The sequence below is a fragment of the Hemitrygon akajei genome, chromosome 17 (genome assembly GCF_048418815.1).
Source record: "Hemitrygon akajei chromosome 17, sHemAka1.3, whole genome shotgun sequence".
NCBI classification, from domain to species: Eukaryota; Metazoa; Chordata; class Chondrichthyes; order Myliobatiformes; family Dasyatidae; genus Hemitrygon; species Hemitrygon akajei.
Genome location: NC_133140.1, coordinates 61998307 through 62021205, shown reverse-complemented (window position 1 = coordinate 62021205; position 22899 = coordinate 61998307). Strand labels below are relative to the sequence as shown.

Here is a 22899-nt window from a genome sequence, read left to right as displayed (position 1 = left end):
CACCACACATTAGCATGCATATACAGTAAGTAAATAGGAAAGCTAACAGAATGTTATTGTTTATTGCTACGGGCATTGAATACAAAAATAGGGAAGTTGGGCTTCATTATCATGGAACTGATGGGATCTCATCTGGAGTACAATGTAAAGCATAGATCTCCCTATTTAACGAAGAATAATTGTGCATTACTCGACTGATAACTGGAATGGGCAGTTTGTCTTATAAGGAAAAGATAGACAGGCTACGGTTGTATCTACTGGATCTTAGAAGAATAAGGAAGAATTTGACTAAAATGTATAATGTCCTCATGAGTCTTGTGATGGATATTCACCACCTAGAGTAGAGAGGATCTTTTGCTAAACTTACCTTTTTAGCATAGCAAAAGAAACTGTTGAGGTTCAAGATGTTTATTGTTAATTTTTAACAAGTACTATTTAGACATCCTCTTGAGAAATACTATTGCTCAGGCTCAGGAAGCTTACTGTTGACTAAACTGAGACTGAAACCCAATCATAAGAAACAACAATGTCTCTTGATCTAAGGTTCCTGCTATCTAACCTCATTAACGCAGATGACTAGCAAAACAGATATTAATATTAGAAAGCAGTAAGGGTGGGGAAAAGTTACAAAGATGAACACATAAGAGTCCACTCATCCTTCACCCAAAAAGGATCTCTTCCCAGAACCTTCTTTTTGTGACAAACAACATGTTCATCTGCAACTTATTGATATAGTTTTCAAGTTTGTTAGATTTCTATTTGTAGTTGGAAATCCTTTGTAGAATTATAAACTCTTTTATACTTATTCCTCAGAATAAATGTGTTCCATTAAAATAAAGTAGCTATTTAATCCACTTTGTTAGCTGGAAGTATTTCCTCTGTGGTTGTGAATATCTTCTCCTTGGTGGGGACTCACTGCTCGAAGTAGTGATTAAACAACTTCAGGAAAGAATCTAGTTAAGTAAGTCTTTGAATTATAGGTTGATATAGTACAATTTCTCTAAAGTGAGGGTACTTACAAACACCTGCATCAGTAATACTTAAGGTTTTAAGTTTTAGACTCTAGAATAGTTACACTCAATATCATCATATTACTGACAGGGTAGATGCATAAAGGATGCCTCCACATGTTACAGAAATTAACTAAGGATCACTGTCACCTATTTAAGTCAACAATTATTAATATTTTTTCTCTGAGGATACATAGTCCTTTAAACTCTCTTCCTAAAAAGCGTGATTGCAGCAGAATCTTTGAATATTTTTAAAGGAGAGGTAGACAGGTTCTTGATAAACAATGAGGCAAAAGGATAGCATGTTTAAATGGGAATACATAGTTGAGGCTACATTCTGATCAGCTATGATCTGATTAAATGATGGAAAAGCCAAGGGGCTGAGTGAAAATCAAAATTAAAAATAGAATTGTGAGAGACCTGCTGGTGTTGATGTCTGAAGAGCTCTGAATATACTTGTGTGGAAGCTATGAAGTTCAACATGAAGCCATCTAGCAGGCAAAAGGTATGCATGCCTTGAAACTGGATGATAGGAGGAATTTTTGCAGTTGCTCAGAGCCTTGTAGAGAGTAGGATATGCTTGCCAAAGAGGGCGTGCTGCAAGAAATTACTTATATAGTTCCAGCAGTAGCAGGTTTGCTGTATAAGGATAAATGGAATAGACTGGGCTTGTATTCACTGGAATGTAGAATAAAAGGCAAATTCATCGAGTTCTTTAAAACTTGACAGATCCATAGATGCTGCCCGACTTGCCGAGTTCTTCCAGCATTTTTCATGTGTCGCTCTAGATTTCCAACATCTGCAGAATCTATTGTTTTTCTTGAGACACAGATAGGATGTTTACCCTACTGCGAAGTCTAGGACTGAGGGTGTCAGAATATGGGATATAGGCTGTTTAAGTTTGAGATGAGGGGTATAGATAGGGTTCGTCAGGTTCCCCCTCCAGGTTTCACCTATCACCTTGTGTATCTCTCTCCCCTCCCCCACCTTTTAAATCTACTCCTCAGCTTTTTTTTCCTTCCAGTTCTGCCAGGATTTCGACCCGAAACGTCGTCTGTACCTTTCCCCCCAGATGTCACCTGGCCTGCTGAGTTCCTCCAGCATTTTGTGTGTTTTGCTCGGATTTCCAGCACCTGCAGATTTTCTCTTGTGATGGTCCAGATGAATGCTAGAGCTGGTTCTTATATCATGACTCGTTGGACAACTAACGAATTTCTAGAATCAATTGTGATGGTTCTCGGAGATATGAGAAAATACTGTTTCGTGGATATTTACACACAGAACAGATTAATGCAGTGAATGAAGAGGCTCAACGGCCCATCCTGCCTATACTGCTTCTTTCGTAGTCAAGTATAATTATTCCCACACTCACTCATTGATTTCTAATATATATATTTTCCATTAAAGAAATTACAGCAGCACTATAAAATATTCCTTGCCTATCAGAATGACAAAGCTACATTTACAATTAAGTGATCAGTCTTTTGTAGGAACCTTGTTTTCCTTCCCCTCGTCTCCTCTTCTTCAAACGGCCTGGAGGAGAAGAACGCCTTCGCTATTCGGTCGTCATGTTGTCCCGCCTTTCTTTGCAAGTGACTGGATGGACTTTTCCAGTTCCTGCTCTTGATTCGACACAAGATGCGTCCATCGAGTTTTGTCCCGCCCACACGTCTGACGTGTTCGCCGGTCTCTGTGGTTTCACCGGCGACCAATAGCAAGGCTCGAAATGGCGTCGACAGGTTGCAGAGGCAAACACAAAATTGCAGTTTGAGAGGAAACTGCTGTGACTGAGTTGATGTCTTCCATAGAGTGGATGGTTTATCACCATAGATGTTCTGTTAAAACGGTTTCCCCCAAAGTTTAGACTTTGTTGTTGTTTTACACCTTAGTCCAGAGTGTGAGACAAGTGGTGTCATGGCCCATCCGGAGAATGGAGATGAGAACGGGCGATGGGAAAGGGATGAGGAGGCGGGAGATAGAGAAGGCCGAAGCGGGAGAACTAGAACATCTACTGTATTTGTTGGTACAGGTAAGGCATGAATAAAAACGTTAAACGGTATATGAGTAAGCCATTTGTAAAATGAAATCGTTTTATGTTTGTCACTTTATCTGTGTGATCTAAATTCAAAGGATTTGATTCGTAAGATACACAGATATTATTAAACATATCTGCAATTATTTCATGATTATGCGAATAGAATAGCGAATATCTAATACCTCTTGAAACACGGCGAACATTTATTTTCATAATAAAAGCATTATTACTTGATACGGTGGATCAGCTCCATGTTAACTATAGCATCTTACAAGATTTCTACACAATAGATGCTTATGATAAAATTACATGGAATGATATTTGACGTATTTTGCCAATATATGTAAGGTGCTTAAAACATTTGTAACCCTTATTATATGGGATCCCTTATTACATGGGATGTCATTCCTTATTTAAGTGGTGCTGAAAGTGAGCAATGAAAAAGAATGTATGAAAATATTCAGTGATCTAGAGTTCGCATAAGTTTGGTCAGATTTAATGTTTATTTCATTTGTTCTCAAGAATTGAACAAAATTACAGACTGTTTTCATTATAACAATTTTGTGTACTAATAGATGCTCCACTTTTGGTGATCGAACAATCATTTTGAAATGTATATATATTTCACTTTTGTGGTTCAGTTTTATTCCCATTATATGTTACTTTGCATTCTAACTTTTAAAATAAAGAGTGCATAAATGATTAGTATGCCATGTCTATTAGAATTTGATGCATACAAATTTAGATACAATGGAAATATTTTGGGAGATTTTATCCTCCATGGAATGTGATTTCTCTGTCAAAATCAGCATTAAACATCTTATCTTTGGTAGCAAGTTGCCTTCTTGAAGTGCTGCAGTTATTTTGAGGTGCTCTAAAATGAGACATTTCAGAATATTGTCCAGTAATGAAGAAACAGCTTGGTACCAACTCTGAATGATGTGCAACTTGGCAGGGTACACACAGATGGAATACCTGGCCGCATAATTGCAGGCAGTAAAGTGATGGATTTGAGGGGTATTATCAAAGAGGTATTGGCAAGTTGGTGTTGTCCATTTTTTAAATGATTTGAACAATAGCAATGGTGTCATGACGATAGTGGAAGTGAATCCAAAATATAAGGAGTGTCAATCTGAGAATCATCTTACACTTTAGGTGGGGGAGTCAATTTTCATTCCTATAGCACTGAACTGAATAGTATTTTGTTATCGAATTCCCAGATTGGAAGTTCCTAACTTTGAAAATAGCTCCAAAATAAATTGAAAAATCCCACATGAATCACCAAGACCATTCCTGCATTACAACACTTTAGCTGCTTAGGGTATTCTTAAGAAATGTTATACCATATGCATTTGTTTGATGACGTACTCCTGACCTTTTCAGCAAACTAGTTAATTGTCTTCCAGTCCTTGAAGTTGTCTCAATATTTTACTTAATACAGGAAATGCTTTCCATACCCTAACATTTGGATACAGGCAGATACACCTGGTGACACAACCAAGTGCTGAGGTGTTTGGGAGCTGAACTTGAGTGTAAGAGAGTAACCACCAATGTCAGGCCTCTTAATGCCTAGACAATGGTCCCACAGCTACTATCTTTCATCCAGGATGGAGAGAAACCAGGAGCTGACCCCTTGCCTCACGACTCATGCCCACTGAGTGCAGCCAGGGACTGGGAAATGCGTGTCGATTTAGGCCAGAAACTTACCTTCCCATCTGCAATTGCAATGATCAGCCTACGGCCTGACCTGGTCCTTTGGTCCAACTCCTGTCTTTATCATCGAGGGACGGTCCCCTGGGAGGATGCTGTGGATGAAGCTTACGAACAGAAAAGGCTGCGACATGCCAACCCTGCAGTTGAAGCAGAGGAACGAGGCTGGAACGTAAAAGTGTGCCCAGTTGAGGTGGGGTGCAGGGGTTTTGTAGCCAGTTCCACCATAAGGCTGCTGAGGGAAGTAGGAGTCAAAGGGCAGGCCCATAGGAAGGCAATCAAAGCACTTGTTAATGCTGCCGAGATGAGCAGTCACTGGCTGTGGCTGAAAAGAAGGGATTCTATCTGGGCTGCCAAGTGACCATCTAGAGACTAACCATGTGACACACATCTAGGTCTGATCAGCCTGTGGTGGGCCTGCCTCGGCTGAGGGTGTCTTGTGATAAAAGGCCAAAACGCCCAGTGATGTTGAAGTACATAACTGAAGATGTGTCGTAATGGTAGTAACATCATCTAGTGGTCATCTTTAAGAATTACTTCCACTCAAGTCAAGTGCAGTGCAGAAACTTTAGGGATTGTAACATTCAGTCCTATTAATCAAACTACTGAAATGATGAATTCCTTACAATAACTCTTGAGGAAAAACTTATGAGTAGTGATTGCAACCCCTTTTCTAGGCTGGTCAACCTCCTATCCATCACATCATTTCCCTCCAATGTAGGGTAGGGTCTTTGTGAACTGATGGTGAGTGATGGACTGTTTGTTATGACACTGGTTGTTGCTCAGAGATTATTGCCTACTTAGGGGCTGGTATTCAAGTAGACCTCCAGTCTAATCTAGTACTCTGACCTGTTCTTGAAATCAGGGCCACTTTTTGTCAATAGTGAATCCAAAAAAAATTTGATGAGGTCTTGATAATAGTTAAGCATGAGTGATGATCATCGTCTCTTGTGTAGCAATATGTTACGTGAAGTTATTGAGTCATTCAGCACAGAAAGAGGCCTTTTAGCCCAACTCATCCATACTAACAAAGTTGCCTACCTGAGGTATTTCCAATTGCCTGCATTTGGCCTATACTCCTCCAAACTTCCCCTATCCATACACTCATCTAAATTTATTGTAAATAATTATTAACATCACCACCACCACTCTTTGTGCAAAGACCTACTCCTTATGTCCCTTTAGACCAGGGGTGTCAAACTCATTTTAGGTCACGGGCCGGATTGAGCAAAATGCAGCTTCATGTGGGCCGGATCAGTCGGACGCGTGCAAACGCAGCTTTCATTGCCTCCATTTTTTCAGCCTGCTCTCATGTGTCTCAGTCTCTGCTATAACTATAAAGTGTTTCACTTTACAAATTCCGTTTCTTATGAAGAAGACTGCCGAGCAAGACTGCCGAATAAACACTAAAAACCCTGAAAACCTGGTACCTGAATAAACTCAGCATTAGCCATATCATACACCATAGGCGCTTCGATTACTGGGGCCAGCTTTAATAGTAATTAGATATTATCTCGCGGGCCAAAGATAATTCCACCGCGGGCCGGATTTGGCCCGCGGGCCTTGAGTTTGACATATATGCTTTAGACTTTTCTCTTGTCAACTTAAATCTATCCAGAGAAAAAGACTATGACTATTTCTCCCTATATATGCCCATCATGATTTTAAATACCTCTATGTGGTCACACCACTTCTTCATGTCTGTGAGCTTCACGGCAATTTGCCACACTAATATGATGAACTAAGACCAAGGCCTGGGCCTACTCCGGACTGCTCCAGGGCTTCAGGTCTAAGGACTCAATTTGGTTTGGAATGCTGCTGCTCTCTTCTATTGTTTGCATGATTTGTGTTTTTTCTCTTTCTCTGTGCATTGGGTTCTTTTTTTAAAAATTGGGTTCTTTCAGGTTTCTTGCTTTGTAGCCGCCTGTAAGTAGACAGATCTCAAGGTTGTATAATTTATACATTCTTTGATAATAAATATACTTTGAATCTTTGAATATTGAAATCACCCATCACTATCGTACATCACCGCCTTTTCAACATGCAATCTCTTTTTTGCATTAAAATTTATGTCCCACATTCCGGCCTGTATATAATTCCTATGAGGGTCTTTTTATCATTGCAGTTTTTTAACTCTCTCACAAAGATTTTACATCTTCTGATCCTATGCTACTTCTTTCTAAGAATTTGATTTCAATTTTTACTAACCGAGTCATCCACCCCCTTTTGATACAAGGTGGACCTTGGATGTTAAGCTCCTAACTATGATCTTTTTTTGCCCATGTCTCAGTAATACCCACAATGTTATACCTGCAAATCTCTAACTATGCTACAAGATCGTCTACCTTATTCTGTATGCTGCATACATTCAAATATGATACCTTCAGTCCTGTATTCATTACCTTTTTTGATTTTTGCCCCATGTTACACTTCACCTCATCCCACTGACTGCAGTTTTGCCCTATCACCTGCCTGTCCTTCCTCAAAGACTCAACTACACATAGCATTTACTTGTATACCAACTACACCATTCTCAGCCCTATCACTCCAACTCCCATCTCTCTGCCAACTTAGTTCAAACCTTCTTGAACAGCCCTAGCAAAGCTGCCTGCAAGGATACTGGTCCCCCTCAGGTTCAGATGTAACTCATCCTTTTTGTACAGGTCATACCTTCCCCAGAAGAGATCCCAATGATCCAGAAAATTGAAATTCTTCTCTGTACCACATCCTCAGCCGATTATTCAACTACACTATCATCCTGTTCGTGCCCTGACTGGCATATGGTACTGTAAGTAATCTAGATCTAGACCACCTTGGAGGTCTTTCTCTTCAATCTCTTCCTTAATTTCCTGTACTCACTGTGCAATACTTTCCCCCCCTTTCTCCCTATGTTATTGGTGCCAATATGCACCACAACCTCTGGCTGCTCACCCTTCCTCTTAAGAATCTTCTGCAGCCACTCTGAAATAACCTGGACCCTAGCACCTAGGAGGCAACACACCATCCTGGCTTCTCTTTTTGCAGTCACAAAGTCTGCTGTCCATCTCTCTAATTATCTAGTCTCCCATCACTACTATTGCCTAACTTTACTCTTCCCTGCTGAGCCACAGAGCCACTGGCCTGGCTGCTGCTGCTGTGCCCTGAGAGGTCATCACCCCACACCCAGCAGTATTCAAAAGGGTATACTTGCTTCTGAGGGGAATAGCCACAGGTAAACTCTGCACTGCCTATTCCCCTTCTCCTGGATTCTCATCCATCTACTATCTGAAGCCTGCACTCTAGGTGTGACCACCTCAGTCAAAGACTCATCTATGAAGTTTTCAGCCTTCCATATTGTCCTGAGTGCATTCAGCTCCAGTTCGAGTTCCTTGACCTTGTCAGTCAGGAGTTGAATTTGGGTGAACTTCCTGCAGATATAGTAATCATTGAGACTGTTTGGTACCCTGGAATCCCACATTGCACAGGAGGAACATTCCACTGCCTGAAATACCAATTTGCTTACACTTGTTAAGCCTCTTACTTCTGAAACTTAACTTCTAGAATTTAAGTTCTAGAATTAAGTTCAAACACCCAAGTTCAAAGTACATTTATTATCAAAGTTCATATATGTAACCATATATAACTTTGAGTTTTGTTTTCTTATGGGCATACTCTGTAAATTCAAGAACCATAATAGAATCAATGAAAGACTGTAACCAACAGGACAGACAAGCAACAAATATGTAAAAGACAACAAATTGTGCAAATACAAAAGGAAAAAAAGAAATGATAATAAATAAATAAGCAGTTAATATTGAGAACTTGAGATGAAGAGTCCTTGAAAGTGAATCCATTGGTTGTGTGAACAGTTCAGTGATATAATCATATTGTCACCTTGCCAAATTCTCTGATGAGCACATCCTACACAATCAAGAAACCTCACCATTGGCTCTATTTTCAGAGGAGGCTGAAGAGAACGGGACTATGCACATCAATACTCATGACTCCTACAGATTCCCAGTAGAGAGCTTCCTGATATGCTGCATCACCTCACGGAGACTGCACAGCCATAGACAAGAAGGCTTTACAATAGGTAGTCAAAACTGCCCATTGCATCACCAAAAAGAGTGTACCTGCCATCAAGGACATACATACAGAAAGGTGCCGTAAAAAGCCAATAATTCATGAAGGATCCCACCCACCCTGCTCATCAGGGAGGAGGCTATGTAGCAACGGTGCCAGGATCAAAAGGTTCAAAAACAGGTACTTTCCCAAAGCAGTAAGGCTGACCAACACTTCCACCCCACTCCATCCCACCCACCCCACGACCAACAATGACTTATCATTTCCTGTTCGTCACATATGTACAGTCACTTCAGTCCCTAGCATCAATTTATGGACATATAATCAATCTCTGTATATAAACCATCCTATATATTTTTATTATTGCGTTCTTCTTCATATTGTGTTTTTTTTATATGCTGCACCAGATCTGGAGTAACAGTTATTTCATTTACACTTGTGTACTGGAAATGATATTAAACAATCTTGAACTTGAGCAACAAAGGAGCTATTCCTGATTCCTGAGGCACACTGCTGGTCACAGCCCTCCAATGTGCAAAACTTACTAAAGTCCATAAAGATAATGTCTACTGCCCGGTCCTCAACAGTCCTCTCTATCACCTCTTCAAAAAAAGACTCAATCAAGTTCATGAGACACAATTTCCACACACAGTGCCCTGATGACATTTGTCACTTGACTGCCTATAATCAAAAATTATATAATAAGTAAACTTAATTGAGTGCACTACCACATGGCATCCACATGTCAAATCTATTTGGCATATGATGGTACCTTCATGTGGTGTCTTTATGTTCATTCTATTCCTGTTTTCTGTTTGTATTGTGTAATCCATGATGCATTATGTATTCAAGAAATATTAATGCATCCGCCATAATTGCAAAGGCATAAACTATAAGAGACACAAAATAAAAGGGGTAATATCTACAAGTGACTCGAGAAAGGAGAAATCCAATTTCTTCAGGTTGATCATAGTTTTAGAAGATTTTAAGAATTGGATTTGATTTTCTTCCTCCTTCAATCAAATCCTTCTTTCCATTGCTTTTTACTTATTTTGCATCTACTAATCCTTTTTGCTCTTATTTTATTGGTTTAATAAAATTGGTCTAATTTTAAGTTCCATATTTCTACTGCACTATTCTTAGCACTTGCCTCAAGTAAAGTGCAAAAATTTTAAAACCTGGAATTACAGAAGCTAAAATCTGGTCAACTTTTTTTTTCTTTAACCACTCAAATGAGACTTGCACTGTGGATTGAGTTCACTCTGACAGCAGTATGTGATCCATGTAATCTGCACCATTTTATCCTTTCAGCTTTGACATTTCTTTGCTGAAGGTAGTAAGTCATAGTGAACTAAAGATTTATATTTTTTTGGCTGGCCTCCAACGTCTCGCTCAAGTGTCTGTTAATCACTTGTGCTTGGGCATTGACTTTAGGCAGGGTTTTTGACCAGACAATGTCAGCTGGACTCAATCCTATTCAAAAGTATAAAGCAATAAGAACAGGGATTTTAGCATTATTCACTCATTTCAAGGCAAACGATGGTAAAGGACCTGCTACTTTCCCAATGTCATTCCACTAGTTTACTGCAGATCCCTTTTGCAGCTCTTGGTCTGCATCTATATGTAGAAGAAGTATGCTGTACCAGGTTTAAAGTTAAATTGATAACTTGGACATCAGTTGTTTAACCCGAGCATTGTAATAAGAGCTGAAAATATGATTCCACTTTGAAAGCAACTTGCATTCAATCATTGACCTAATAATTTACTTAGCTATGAAAAAATCTTGAGTACTGAACACCTGATGCAACCTTAGTGAAAGTAATAGACTGAACTCCTAATATAAAGTGCTGGAAATAACAGGTCTAGCAGCATCAGTGAAATGAGAAAAAAATATTTCAGGTCAATGGCCATTCAAAAGAACTTCCTAAAATCCCTGGATCCTGCGTAGATACTTTTAATCCCACTGTGCTTCAGTCTGAGGTTCCCACTTATGTAATGAATTGATCTGTATAAAATGGAATACAAGATAAGTTTGTTACTGTACTTCAGTGTGACAACAAAAAGCTGATTTACCAAATTAAGTTTTGCTGAAGGATTATTGACCTGAAACTATTTATTTTTCTTTGTTTTTCACCAATTGTACTTGAACTCCTGATGTTACCAGAAATTTGTATAATGCCTGTTCATTCTTATACATAATAACACATCTGTTATGTTATTTAAATCTTTATCTTATATATTTTATTGTAGAAATAAAGAACGATAACAAAGTGCTAGAAAATGATCAGCAGGTTAACTTCTTCAATATTAATTGGGATCATTTTAATGTGAAAAGTGAGGTGCAAAATATTTAAAGGGTGTTCATGAGAACATTTTTGAAACAATATGTAGGTAGTTGAACGTATCTTGGGGAATGTGATTAAAGTGCTGGGGAGCAGGCAGGAGAATTGAAAAGGATAATAAATCAGCCATGGTGGAATGGTAGAGCAGACTCTGGGCTGAATTATGTCTTTTGGTCTTATCAGTGAGATAATATTTTGGAGGAAGTAACCATAATTTTCAAAGTTTCAAACTAGATATGGCAAGGGGTTATGATGGAAATTGTGGACCTGAAATGGGGAAATCTGATTTCATTATTGTAAGAGCAAAGAAGTACTTGAAGAGGGGTCTACATCTGGAAGTTGGTCTCAAAACATAAAAAACATAAAAATGGTATGGACAGCAAGTCTCAGGAATTTTAGATATCAAGTGATGGGTGTTGTAAAGGAAGCAGACTATAGAAAGTGTAGGAGGATTTTGAAAGAGAATTAGGGGGGCAAAGAATGGGCAAGAAATACCAGTGGTGAAAAAGATGAAGGAAAACCTCAACTCATTTTATGAATGTATTAAGGGCAAGAATATAACCTGCAATTATCATGACAATCTTGTGCTAGAGGAGTTTAGAGAACAACGACCTCACACTCAGTGTCAGCAAGACCAAGGAATTGATTATGGACTTCGGGAAGGTGGAGTCAGGAGAATAGCCACAAGTCTTCATTGAGGAATTAGCATGGAAAAAGTGAGCAGCTTCAAGTCTCTGAGTGTTACAATCTCAGAAGATAAATCTTGGGTCCAACACGGTGCTATCAAGGCACACTGGCCGATTTACTTAATTCAGAGTTTGAGGAGATTTGGTATATCATCAACAACTCTTGCAAGTTCCAACAGATAGATGACTGGGAGCATTCTGACTGTTTACATCACCACCTCATGAGAGTTCCCAATACAGGTGCAGAGCGTTGTAGAATTAGCCATTTCAATTGTGAGCACAACCTGTCTCAACATAGAGGATATTTTTAGGAGATGGTGCTTGAGAAAGATCACTAGGGACCCTTATGATCCAGGAAATGCCCTATTCTCATGACTACCATCATGGAGGAGGTACTAGAGCCTGAAAACCTATGTTTTAGGAACAGCTTCTTTCTGTCTGCCATCAAATTTCTGATCCTAAGAAATCTTAAATGAATATTTCTCTCTTCATTTAGGAGAAGGGCATTGTAGGATAATTCAGAGAGGGTATTAGATTTCTTTGTGAGTTAAAGTTTTGATAACTTTCCTGGGCCTGATGAGATTTCCCCTAGGTTGCTATGGAAGGCAAGGGGGAGATTGTTGGGTCCTGGTATATTTTTAAATTTTTGCCAAATGACTGTTTATGTCACTGCCTCGTATGGAGTTTCCAATACACAGATCTAAAGAGGGTGCAGAAGGTTGTAGAATTTGAATTAGACAGTGACTATGGTACCGTTATTCAAAAAAAAGACAGCAGGACCAAGCCATCTAATGACATAATAGACTACCTAACATCAGCTGTAAGGAGGTTATGAAAAAAATTATAAAAGGCAGGATTAATCTACACTTGAATGGACAAGAATCCTGTGTGATCTCAGCAGGTCAGGCAGCATTTATGGAGAGACCCTCATCTGGACTGGATTTTGAGTCACTCAAGGACATTACTAGGAGGAGAATTTATCTGACTAATTTGACTGAATTTTTCAGAGAGGTATCAAAAAGCGTTAATGAACGTAGTGTAGTTGTTATGCTCAGGATCTTTAACAAGGTTCTGCATGGGAGATGGGTTGAAAAGTTTAGAGTCCATGGGATTCAGAACAAATTTGGATCGCCTGGGTGTGAATATCTCTGGGGACATAACCCCGTCCCAACATATTGATGCTGCTATAAAGAAGGCAATACAGCAGCTGTATTTTATTTGTGAGGAAATTTGGTGTGTCATCTAAAATACTCAAATTTCTACAGAAGTACTGTGGACAGAATTCTGACTGGCTGCATCATCATTTGGTATGGGGGGAACTACTGCATAGGATTGAAGTAAGCTGCAAAGATTTGTAAAATTAGCCAGCTCCATCATGGATACTAGCCTCTGTAGTATCCAAGACATCTTCCAGGAGCAGTGCCTCAAAAAGGCGGTGTCAATCACTAAGGACTGCCACCACCCAGGATATGCTTTCTTCTCACTGTTACCATCAGGAAGGAGGTACAGAAGCCTGAAGGCACACACTCAGTGATTCAGGAACAGCTTCTTCTCCTCTGCTATCTAATTTCTAAATGGACATTGAAATTGATTTTTTTTAAATTTCTGTTTTTGCACTACTTATTTATTTTTACTCTTTAATATACATATATATGTACTTATTGTAAATCAGGGTTTTTGTTCTATATTTGTTGTGTATTGCACTGTACTGACGTATGCCAGTGATATTAAACCTGATTCTGATGGTTAAGGGGGAATAACTGTAGGGATACTAACTCTATGTAGATGTGCTCAATGGCAGGTGTGGAGGCCAAGTCTTTATGTATATTTAAGGCAGAAGTTGATAGATTATTGATTAGCTGAGGCATGGAGGGTTTTACCAGTGATGGACTGGGCTGTATCCACTATTTTTTGTAGGTTATTCCTTTCAAGAGCTTTACTATTTCCATACCAGAACATGATGCAACCAGTCAATATACTCTCTACAGCACACATATAGAAGTTTGTCAAAGTTCTAGATGACATGCTGACTCTTCACAAGCTTCTAAGTAAGTAAAGGTGCTGTTGTACTATCTTTGTAATGGCCCTTAAGTTCTGAACCTAAGCCAAATCCTCTGAAATGCTAATACTGAGCAATTTCAAGTTGCTGACCCTCTCCACCTCTGATCCCTCAATGAGGACTGGCTCATGGACCTCCCGTATCCTCCTCTTGTCATCAGTAATCAGCTCCTTGGTCTTGCTGATATTCAGTGAGAGGTTGTTATTGTGGTACCATTCAACCAGATTTTCAACCTCCCTCCAATATACTGATTTGTTACGAACTTTGATTTGGCTTATGACAGTAGTGATGTGAGCAAACTTAAATATAGCATTAGAGCTGTGCTTAGCCTCACAGTCATGAGTATAAAGTGAGTAGAGCAGTGGGCTAAGGACATCACCTTGTTTTGCACCTTTCCTGAAAGTGATTGTGGAACTATTGTTGTCAATCTGAACTAATTGGGTCTACAAGGGAGGAAATCGAGGATCCAGTAGCCCAAGGTCTAGCTCTTTGAGTTTACTGATTAGTTTTGAGAGGGTGATAGTATTGTTTCTTAAGGTGGGAGAGTCTAAGACCAGAGTAAGCATCAGAATAGAGGGGCATCCTTCTAGAACGGAGATGAAGAGGAATTTCTTCAGCTAGAGAATGGTGAATCTGTGCAATTCTTTGCCGCAGACAGCTATGGAGGCCAAGTCTTTTTGTATATTTAAGGCAGAGCTTGATAGGTTCTTGATTAGGCAGGGCATGAAGGGATATAGGAAGAAGGTAGGAGATTGGGGCTGAGTGGAAAATTGAATTAGCCATTATGAAATGGTGGAGTAGACTCGATGGGCTATATGGTCTAACTGGATCAGAACTAAGTAGTTTCTTAGGTTGGGCTGGATATGTTTCATCACCAATCTCACAAAGCACTTCTTCAGTGGATGTAAGTGCTGGATGACAGTCATTGAGGCGGATTCTTCTTTGGCACTGGTTTAATTGAACCCTGTTTAAAGCAAATGGGTACCCCAGACTGCTGAAGGGAGACGTTAAATATAACATCCTAGCTAGTTGACCAGCTCAGGTCTTTAGTACTCAGCCAGGTACCCTTTCTGGGCTGCATGCTTTCTGTGGGTTCACCCTCTTGAACGATGTTGTCACATTGACCTCAGAGTGAAATCACAGGGTCGTTGTGGGCATTGCAGCATGAAACAGCTGCATTTCCCACTGAGTTCTGGCTCATTATAAACATCTTCAACATATGCAGAGTTGGAAGATAGAATGCTGTTTCTTTGACTTGTGTTGAGATTCATTGGAATGTTCTAGATAGTTAAGGATAGAGAGGTAAGGGTGGGACAGCTAATACAACTGGTAATAGAAAGTTTGGGATCATAACTAGAAGTTAAAAAGATGCTCTGAGAAACAACCACCTAATTTATATTTTGCCTCCCTCATAAGGAGGGAACAATGTTGTGTACAATGAATATATATACTAATGGGAAAGAAAAGTAATTAGTAATTAGTCTTTGGGATAATTGTGATAAGGGAAAGATAGAGTTGGAAAGCATTGTGGGAGTGGTAGGACGTGTCGTTGATAATTGATGTAAACTAATATATCACCAAGAGAAAAGTCCCTTCAGAATGAGGAGAGAAAGGCAAGATGTACTTAATGCATATTATATATACCAGTTCCATATCAGTGTTATTATTATTGAGCTCTTTTCATCCTTTTGCAATTCCTGTGCTTCCATTGATATGGGTTTGCTGGTAATTAACACTCACTGATGTTTGCAGATTCCTTGACTTGAATTTGCTATTCCAGAGCTTTGAGTTTGTCTTCCTTTTTCCTCAGCTAAGGATTCCCTTAATCGATTTCTTTCCTTTCCCATGAAACCCTTAAATATTTTCTTCCAGGTGAAGGAATGATCCCCTTGTAATTCTTTCACTTTTGCATTAGAATTCGCATGCAGTTCAGGTGCGGATTGAGTGACCACTTAGTGGAATACTTGTGTTCAATCACAAACTTGACTAGAACTTCTAGTCACCTATAATTTTGACCTTGAGCTCTTGCATTAATATAGTGAAGTTCAACTTCAGCTTGATGACCAGCTGCTCATCTTTTGCTGCGTTTAGTAATTTCTGGTAATTTTTCTGCTCTTCCAGTTGCCTTTACCAATATCTTGTCATTTATTTATTCTTGCTTGTAGACCTTCCATTTTGTTCTTCCTTCCCTTCATTCTTCCTTTGCAAGTTAATGTTTGTTTATCCTTAACATTTTAGTTCTGTTCAAAGGTATTAGCTTGAGAAGATAACCTTTCTTTGCCTCTTTTTAGTCAAGTCAAGCCAAGTCACTTTTATTGTCATTTCGACCATAACTGCTGGTACAGTACATAGTAAAAATGAGACAATGTTTTTTCAGGACCATGGTGTTACATGACACAGTACAAAAACTAGACTGAACTACGTAAAAAAACAACACAGAAAAAAACTACTCTAGACTACAGACCTACCCAGGACTGCATAAAGTGCACAAAACAGTGCAAGCATTACAATAAATAATAAACAGGACAATAGGGCAGTAAGGTATCAGTCCAGGCTCTGGGTATTGAGGAGTCTGTTAGCTTGGAGGAAGAAACTGTTACATAGTCTGGTCATGACAGCCCGAATGCTTCGGTGTTTCCCAGATGGCAGGAGGGAGAAGAGTTTGTATGAGGGGTGCGTGGGGTCCTTCATAATGCTGTTTGCTTTGCGGATGCAGCATGTAGTGTAAATGTCCATAATGGCAGAAAGAGAGACCCCGATGATCTTCTCAGCTGACCTCACTATCTACTGCAGGGTCTTGTGATCCGAGAGGGTGCAATTTCCGAACCAGGCAGTGATGCAGCAGCTCAGGATACTCTCAATACAACCCCTGTAGAATGTGATGAGGATGGGGGGTGGGAGATTGACTTTACTTAGCCTCCGCAGAAAGTAGAGATGCTGCTGAGCTTTCTTTGCTATGGAGTTGGTGTTGAGGGACATGGTGAGATTCTCCATCAGGTGAACACCAAGAAATTTGGTGCTGCTAACGATCTCTACTGAGGAGCCGTCAATGTTCAGCGGGGAGTGGTCGTTCCGTGCTCTCCTGAAGTCAACAACCATCTCTTTTGCTTTGTTCACATTCAGAGACAGGTTGTTGGCTCTGCACAAGTCCGTAAGCCGCTGCACCTCCTCTCTGTAAGCTGACTCGTCATTCTTGCAGATGAGACCCACCATGGTCATGTCATTAGCGAATTTGATGATGTGGTTTGAGCTGTGTGTTGCAGCACAGTCATGGGTCAGCAGAGTGAACAGTAGTGGACTGAGCACGCAGTGTGATGGTGTTGGAGATGCTGCTCCTGATCCAGACTGACTGAGGTCTCCCAGTCAGGAAGTCTAGGATTCAGTTACAGAGGAAGATGTTCAGGCCCAGTAGGCTCAACTTTCCAATCAGTTTCTGAGGAATGACTGATTTTACATCTGCAGACTTAGTAAGAGTTCTCAGCAGTAGTGTTCTTTTATTTTTTTTTATTTTTTATTTCTGATTTGTAGCATTATTTTGTTTCTGAATCTTTCCCTGCATTTTGGTTGTTATTGGTCTGAATATCTCATTCTTATTTATTTTGGAACTAGAATCAAATGCATGATCACCTGTTTCTAGAACAATATCAGTATTTTGTATATGACCTACATGGGTTCAGCTTAATACCTTTGAAACTGTATCATAAGGAGAATTACTCTGCACATTGCTTGTATTGTATCCCTAAAAGGTGTTTTGACTCTTTGACTCAGTGCTAGTAATGCTTTTCTTTTGAAATGTTTTGCTTGGAGTTTTGCAAGTGCTTCTCAATTATATTTGTTTGAAACCTCTCAAATTTTGAGGGTGAAAATGTGACTTTAAATCCTGAACACTTAGCATTCCTATCGCATATTGTCTACACCAAATTCAAAATATTTTTCCCCCACATGTTGTAGAGTGTAAGAAAATGAATTACCTATTAAACATTATTCAAAAAGTTGGGTCTCAATCCACTTGCTAAAAGCTCTTATTTGAAAAGCTTAGTGGTTAGCTATTGCTCCATATAGTAGTTGGTTCTCAAACTGAATGACTGTTTTAGGGCAATTTAACTCTTTGTGATTGTTCTGCCATTCAATGCAGCTGTGACTAATACTCTATCTCAATGTCATGTTTCCACTCACTTATATTCTTAGATTTCTGAATGTAAAATGCATCAGTCCATTTCTTTAGTACAGAGACTTGGCCTTTGCAGCCTTTATTAGTGTAGAATTTCTAGGGTTTAATGCCTTCTGAGTAGAAAATATTTCTTCTTGTCATCGTCCTAAATGTCTTGCTCTTTATCCAGAGACTGTTTCTGGTTCAAGCTCCTAAAAGTAAAATATTTTGTATTGATCCACATATTTAGCATTCACTCAGCTTGTCTAAATCACCTTGCTGCCTCATTTCATCAACTTTGAAACTCTAAATCCAATCCAGCTTTTTTTTTTGTCATTTGCAAGTTTTATTTTTCCTTTTGGTTTGCTCATCTAAGTCATTGATATATGTTGCGAATAGCTGGGGCCCAAGCAAAAGGACTATCAAGATTCAAGGTGGCTAAGAGATATTTGCTAGGTGGCTAATGAACGTGGAGTTCATGGGAAATACCCTTGAGAAGTGTTAAGTAATTGAATTTCTAAGAATAATAAGTTTGCTTATGTGTGAATAGATACTTGTTACTGTTTAGGGTGAGGTATATTTATTCATAAGGATCTGGAGCATTGAGGTGGGTTGTTTGGTGGATCAGAGAGTCTGGGAGTTGGGGCTTTGACCTCCCAGGGAAAGTGTTGTACTTGTAAGGACTTCAAGTTGTAGAAGTAAATGGGCAAGCAGGAAACTAGTATGCTATTGTTGAGAACTAGATTAGAGATACCTTTTGACTTGATTTGAGGGAGTTACAATTCAAAACTGCTATAAGTAAAATTTGGTGTCTCTAGAGAGCCTAATGATATTTACTCATGGAAAATTTGGGCAAATTTTCTAAGCTCTGCTCCAGAGGAATCATTTCATGGGAAATACCCTTGAGAAGTGTTAAGTAATTGAATTTCTAAGAATAATAAGTTTGCTTATGTGTGAATAGATACTTGTTACTGTTTAGGGTGAGGTATATTTTTTGGAGATTTTATGAAAAATAAATTCACTGAACAAATATTCATTGAACAAATAGTCATTTTGTTTATCAATGTTAAGAAGCCCAGACTGAAATATAGAAATAAATCAAGTGGAGGAAGGTATCTTAGCCATTTTGGGCAGTTTCAAAGTTTGGGATAATACTATTACTTACTTTTGAACTGTTTTTGCTTTCACATTGTTTTCAATCTGTGAGCATTGCGACACTAATGGCCAGGACACTAATCTCTTGGGATTGAGGATCTTAATCCTTTCAAACTGCTTCCTTTCATACCATTAATTGCCAGCCATACATAACTATTTTTTTCTCTCTGTTTTAATCAGTTGTTGATTCATTTTAACTTTCATGTGTTTTTGAATGCATGGCAGTTTTGGGTAGCAGAAATGGCAAGAAAACAGTATTTATATTAAAAAAGTGTTCATTTTGTAGGAAACCTTGGAAATGCATCTCGCCCTGAGATGCGAGAACTGCTGGGTGAATTTCGATCACTGTATCAGGAACGATTACACCGGTTAGAAGCTTTAACTGATGGAAGAGAAGAAACTCTTGAGGTTTGTTTTGATTCCTTGCCATGTTAAGTGTTTATATTATTTGGTCAACTACAAGTTCTTCTATTTGCAGTTTAACTGTGCATTTGAACAAATCAGAATTATAATCGACTGACAAAATAGAATATAAGAGATATTATTCAGTGGTTAGTTATCAGAAGCAGAGTTAGAACTTAAAGTAGGTAGGCTTGGAGTTAAATGGTTTAACTTTAAAATATCCATGAAACCCATACACCTCTGATTTATTTGGTAAATAAGTTGTCTTATGGGGGTGTAATATTTTTGCAAATAATCATTTAATGAATCTTATAAGTTATTTCTTATAGTTAGTCTGGGCACCTATCTCATTTAGTAGAATGTTGAGAATGGCATTACAATTTCCAATCACTGCTGGTCTTGAGTTGTGCTTTGCTGCCTAGAAGGTGGATTCAGTTTTTTTTAAACTTGTTTACCGCTTTGACTACAGCAAGTAGATTTAATATTTTCTTACTATCAATCAAGGAACCTTAGAATTAAAAGGTTAATGAACTTAATTTAGAAAATCAGTCAGTTGTAACTTTTTGTATTACCCTACATACTCAATAAGGATTTAAGATCCCTTGCATAACTTACTCTCTTGCTATTTGTATAAACAGCTGCTAATGTGAAGATCTAAATGTAATATTTTGGATAACAATTAAAGAATTAAGTTTTGGATGTCTCATGGTAAAAGCAAATTAATGTTGATTTTGTTTCTGATTGGAATTTGGCTTGAGAAGTATAATCTCAAATATTGGAAAATAAAGGTTATTATCTTGATTGGTTGATGCAAACTATTGAACATTATTGTACTATAATAAAAGTGACATTTTAATCAATACAATCAAATGCATTAGCTTTTTAACATGGAAAAGCTTTTAGCTTCTGTTAATTCAGATTCATCATTACTACTGCTTGTTTATCTCCTACATATAAAGATGGATGTTGGAATTGAGAATATATTGCTATATAATGTACAGCCCATTTACTACTGTATAAATATGCAGTGCAATTTTACTTATGATTTGTTTATTTATTGATTTGTTTGTGTTTCTAATTATATTGATGTGAACGTGACCCTTTCCACTGAAATGTTTTCATTGTCCATAATACATAATACTTGACAAAGGATGTTTTCAAAAATGTTATTATCACAATGATTTTTCCCCATAAAGTGTTAATTTCCTACTGCAGAAAATCAATGAAATTGGAATTTAGAGTAAATTAATTTGGGATAAAATGGTTAACATTAAAATATCTATGCAACCATTTACCTTTTCTGGTTGTTGCTTCAGATTCTCATTGATTTTGAAGTTGCATTTCATATTTTGCTATTTTATACACCTAGTCCTTTAAAGTTCACATTAAGTGTGTGCTTTTGGACCTGTTGGGTTTAAAGGTTTGCTTTGAATGGAAAGACGAAAGTAAAAGCTGAAGGCTCTCAGTGGAGGTTGCCACCAAAGTGGAAAGTTATAAGATGGAAGTAAGAAATAGGATGATGAATAATAATTAAAGTTTTGTCAGTCCAAATTTGACATCTTCTGAAAGGCTTGGGAAAGTAGGAATGCACTTTTAAGGCATTGAACAAGAATGAATTTGAATAAATGAATGAATTTGCAATCAGTCCTGATTTTTTTAAAATGGGGCCAGAGGGTAGAATAAGAGTTCTTGGATGAGCCAGTAATGTGAAGCTGCCATTTGTGGGATTACAATTTATTGCTTTTCAGTCAGAACTGGCCAAAACATTATTTAAGAAGTGGAAGTTCAAATTCTGAGTAGAGTGCTGTAGAAACATTGATTAACTCGGAGAAAGTTTTGAAATGATGTGACAGAGATCTTAATGCTGGAGGTAGGTGGAACTAGAAAGCAAATTATAATTCTTTCAGGAAAAGGTGTGAATTGAATTCCTCCACTAGTTGCAGATCTATAGTTAGTAATTGCATAGGAAGATATAAGAACCTCTGTATGGTGAAAGGAAAGTAATATTTTTAAGAATCCTTTAGAAAGCTGAATGTGCATCATTTAGCAAGGTACTAAGGCTCAAGTGTTTACATGATTATGGCACTGTAATAATTAGCAATTAGAGGTCCTGGCTGAAACTTCTCAAGGATATGTAGAAATTGTTTCATTCAAAAACTAAAAGCAAGAAAACTTGTTTAAAAATGCTGGTATGCAGGAAACCTTGCCCTCAACATCAGCAAGATCAAAGAACTGATTGTGGACTTCAGGAAGAGTAAAATGAGGGAACACAAACCAATCCTCATAGAGGGATTGGAAGTGGAGAGAATGAGGGATTTCAGGTTCTTGTGTGTGAATATCTGAGGACCTAACTGGTTCCAACATGTTGATTCAGCTATAAAGAAGGCAAGACAGTGGCTATATTTCATTAGGGGTTTGAGGAGATATGGTTTGTCAATTAAAACACTCAAACTTCTACAAACGTACAATGGAGAGCATTCTGACTGGCTGCATCACTGTTTGGTATGGGGGTGGGCTACTGCACAAGACAGAAATAAATTGCAGAAACTTGTAAAATTAGTCAGCTCCATCATGGGTACAAGCCCCTGAAGTATCCAAGACATCTTCAAGGAGCGTTGCCTTAGGAAGGCGGCATTCATCATTAAGAATCCTCACCATCCAGGACATGCTCCCTTCACATTTCTACCATTGGGGGGCGGGAGGTACAGAAGCCTGAAGACACACGCTCAGCGATTCAGGAACATCTTCCTCTCTGCCATCCAATTTCTAAATGAATCCTAAACCCATGAACACTAACTCACTTTTTTTGCACTGATTATTTTAACTTAATTAATAGGCATATATATACACAGTACTTGATGTAATTCAGTTTTTGTTTCTCTATATTTGTCATGCATTTCATTTTACTGTTCTGTAAAGTTAAAAAATTTCACAACATATGCCAGTGATATTAATTTTGATTCTGAAATGCATTGACATATGTAGTTGCACTAATCATAGACTATACAGAAAGCTGAATGTGAAATGGAATTAGCAGTAAAATATGAAGATCAATTCACTTACAAGAAGTTATGGATAGAAGAGAGAAGTATACAGCAGGAGTGAGGACCAAGCCCTAGGAAAATGTAAGTTGAGGCTGAATCATCAACTGAAGAACAAAGACATTGAACAGAACATGAATAGCCATAAGTATAGTTGTTCTTTTGAGGTCACATGATAATAACTTATTAAAATTCCAACCTGAGGGAATCTAGTCTTACCCTTTGCAGAGGTGAAGGAGTGAATCAG

At 38.4% G+C, this 22899-nt stretch overlaps 1 protein-coding gene across 1 annotated transcript in view; it reads left to right on the top strand.

Moving 5' to 3' along the window:
- Nucleotides 1–2990: 2990 nt before the first annotated feature.
- pmfbp1 (polyamine modulated factor 1 binding protein 1) overlaps nucleotides 2991–22899 on the top strand; it is a 649032-nt gene continuing 629123 nt past the window's right edge. The window contains exons 1-2 of the mRNA XM_073070291.1: nucleotides 2991–3039; nucleotides 19496–19617. Of these exons, the coding sequence (XP_072926392.1) occupies nucleotides 19525–19617 (93 nt within the window). The 5' untranslated portion in view covers nucleotides 2991–3039; nucleotides 19496–19524. The remainder of the gene's footprint in view (nucleotides 3040–19495; nucleotides 19618–22899) is intronic.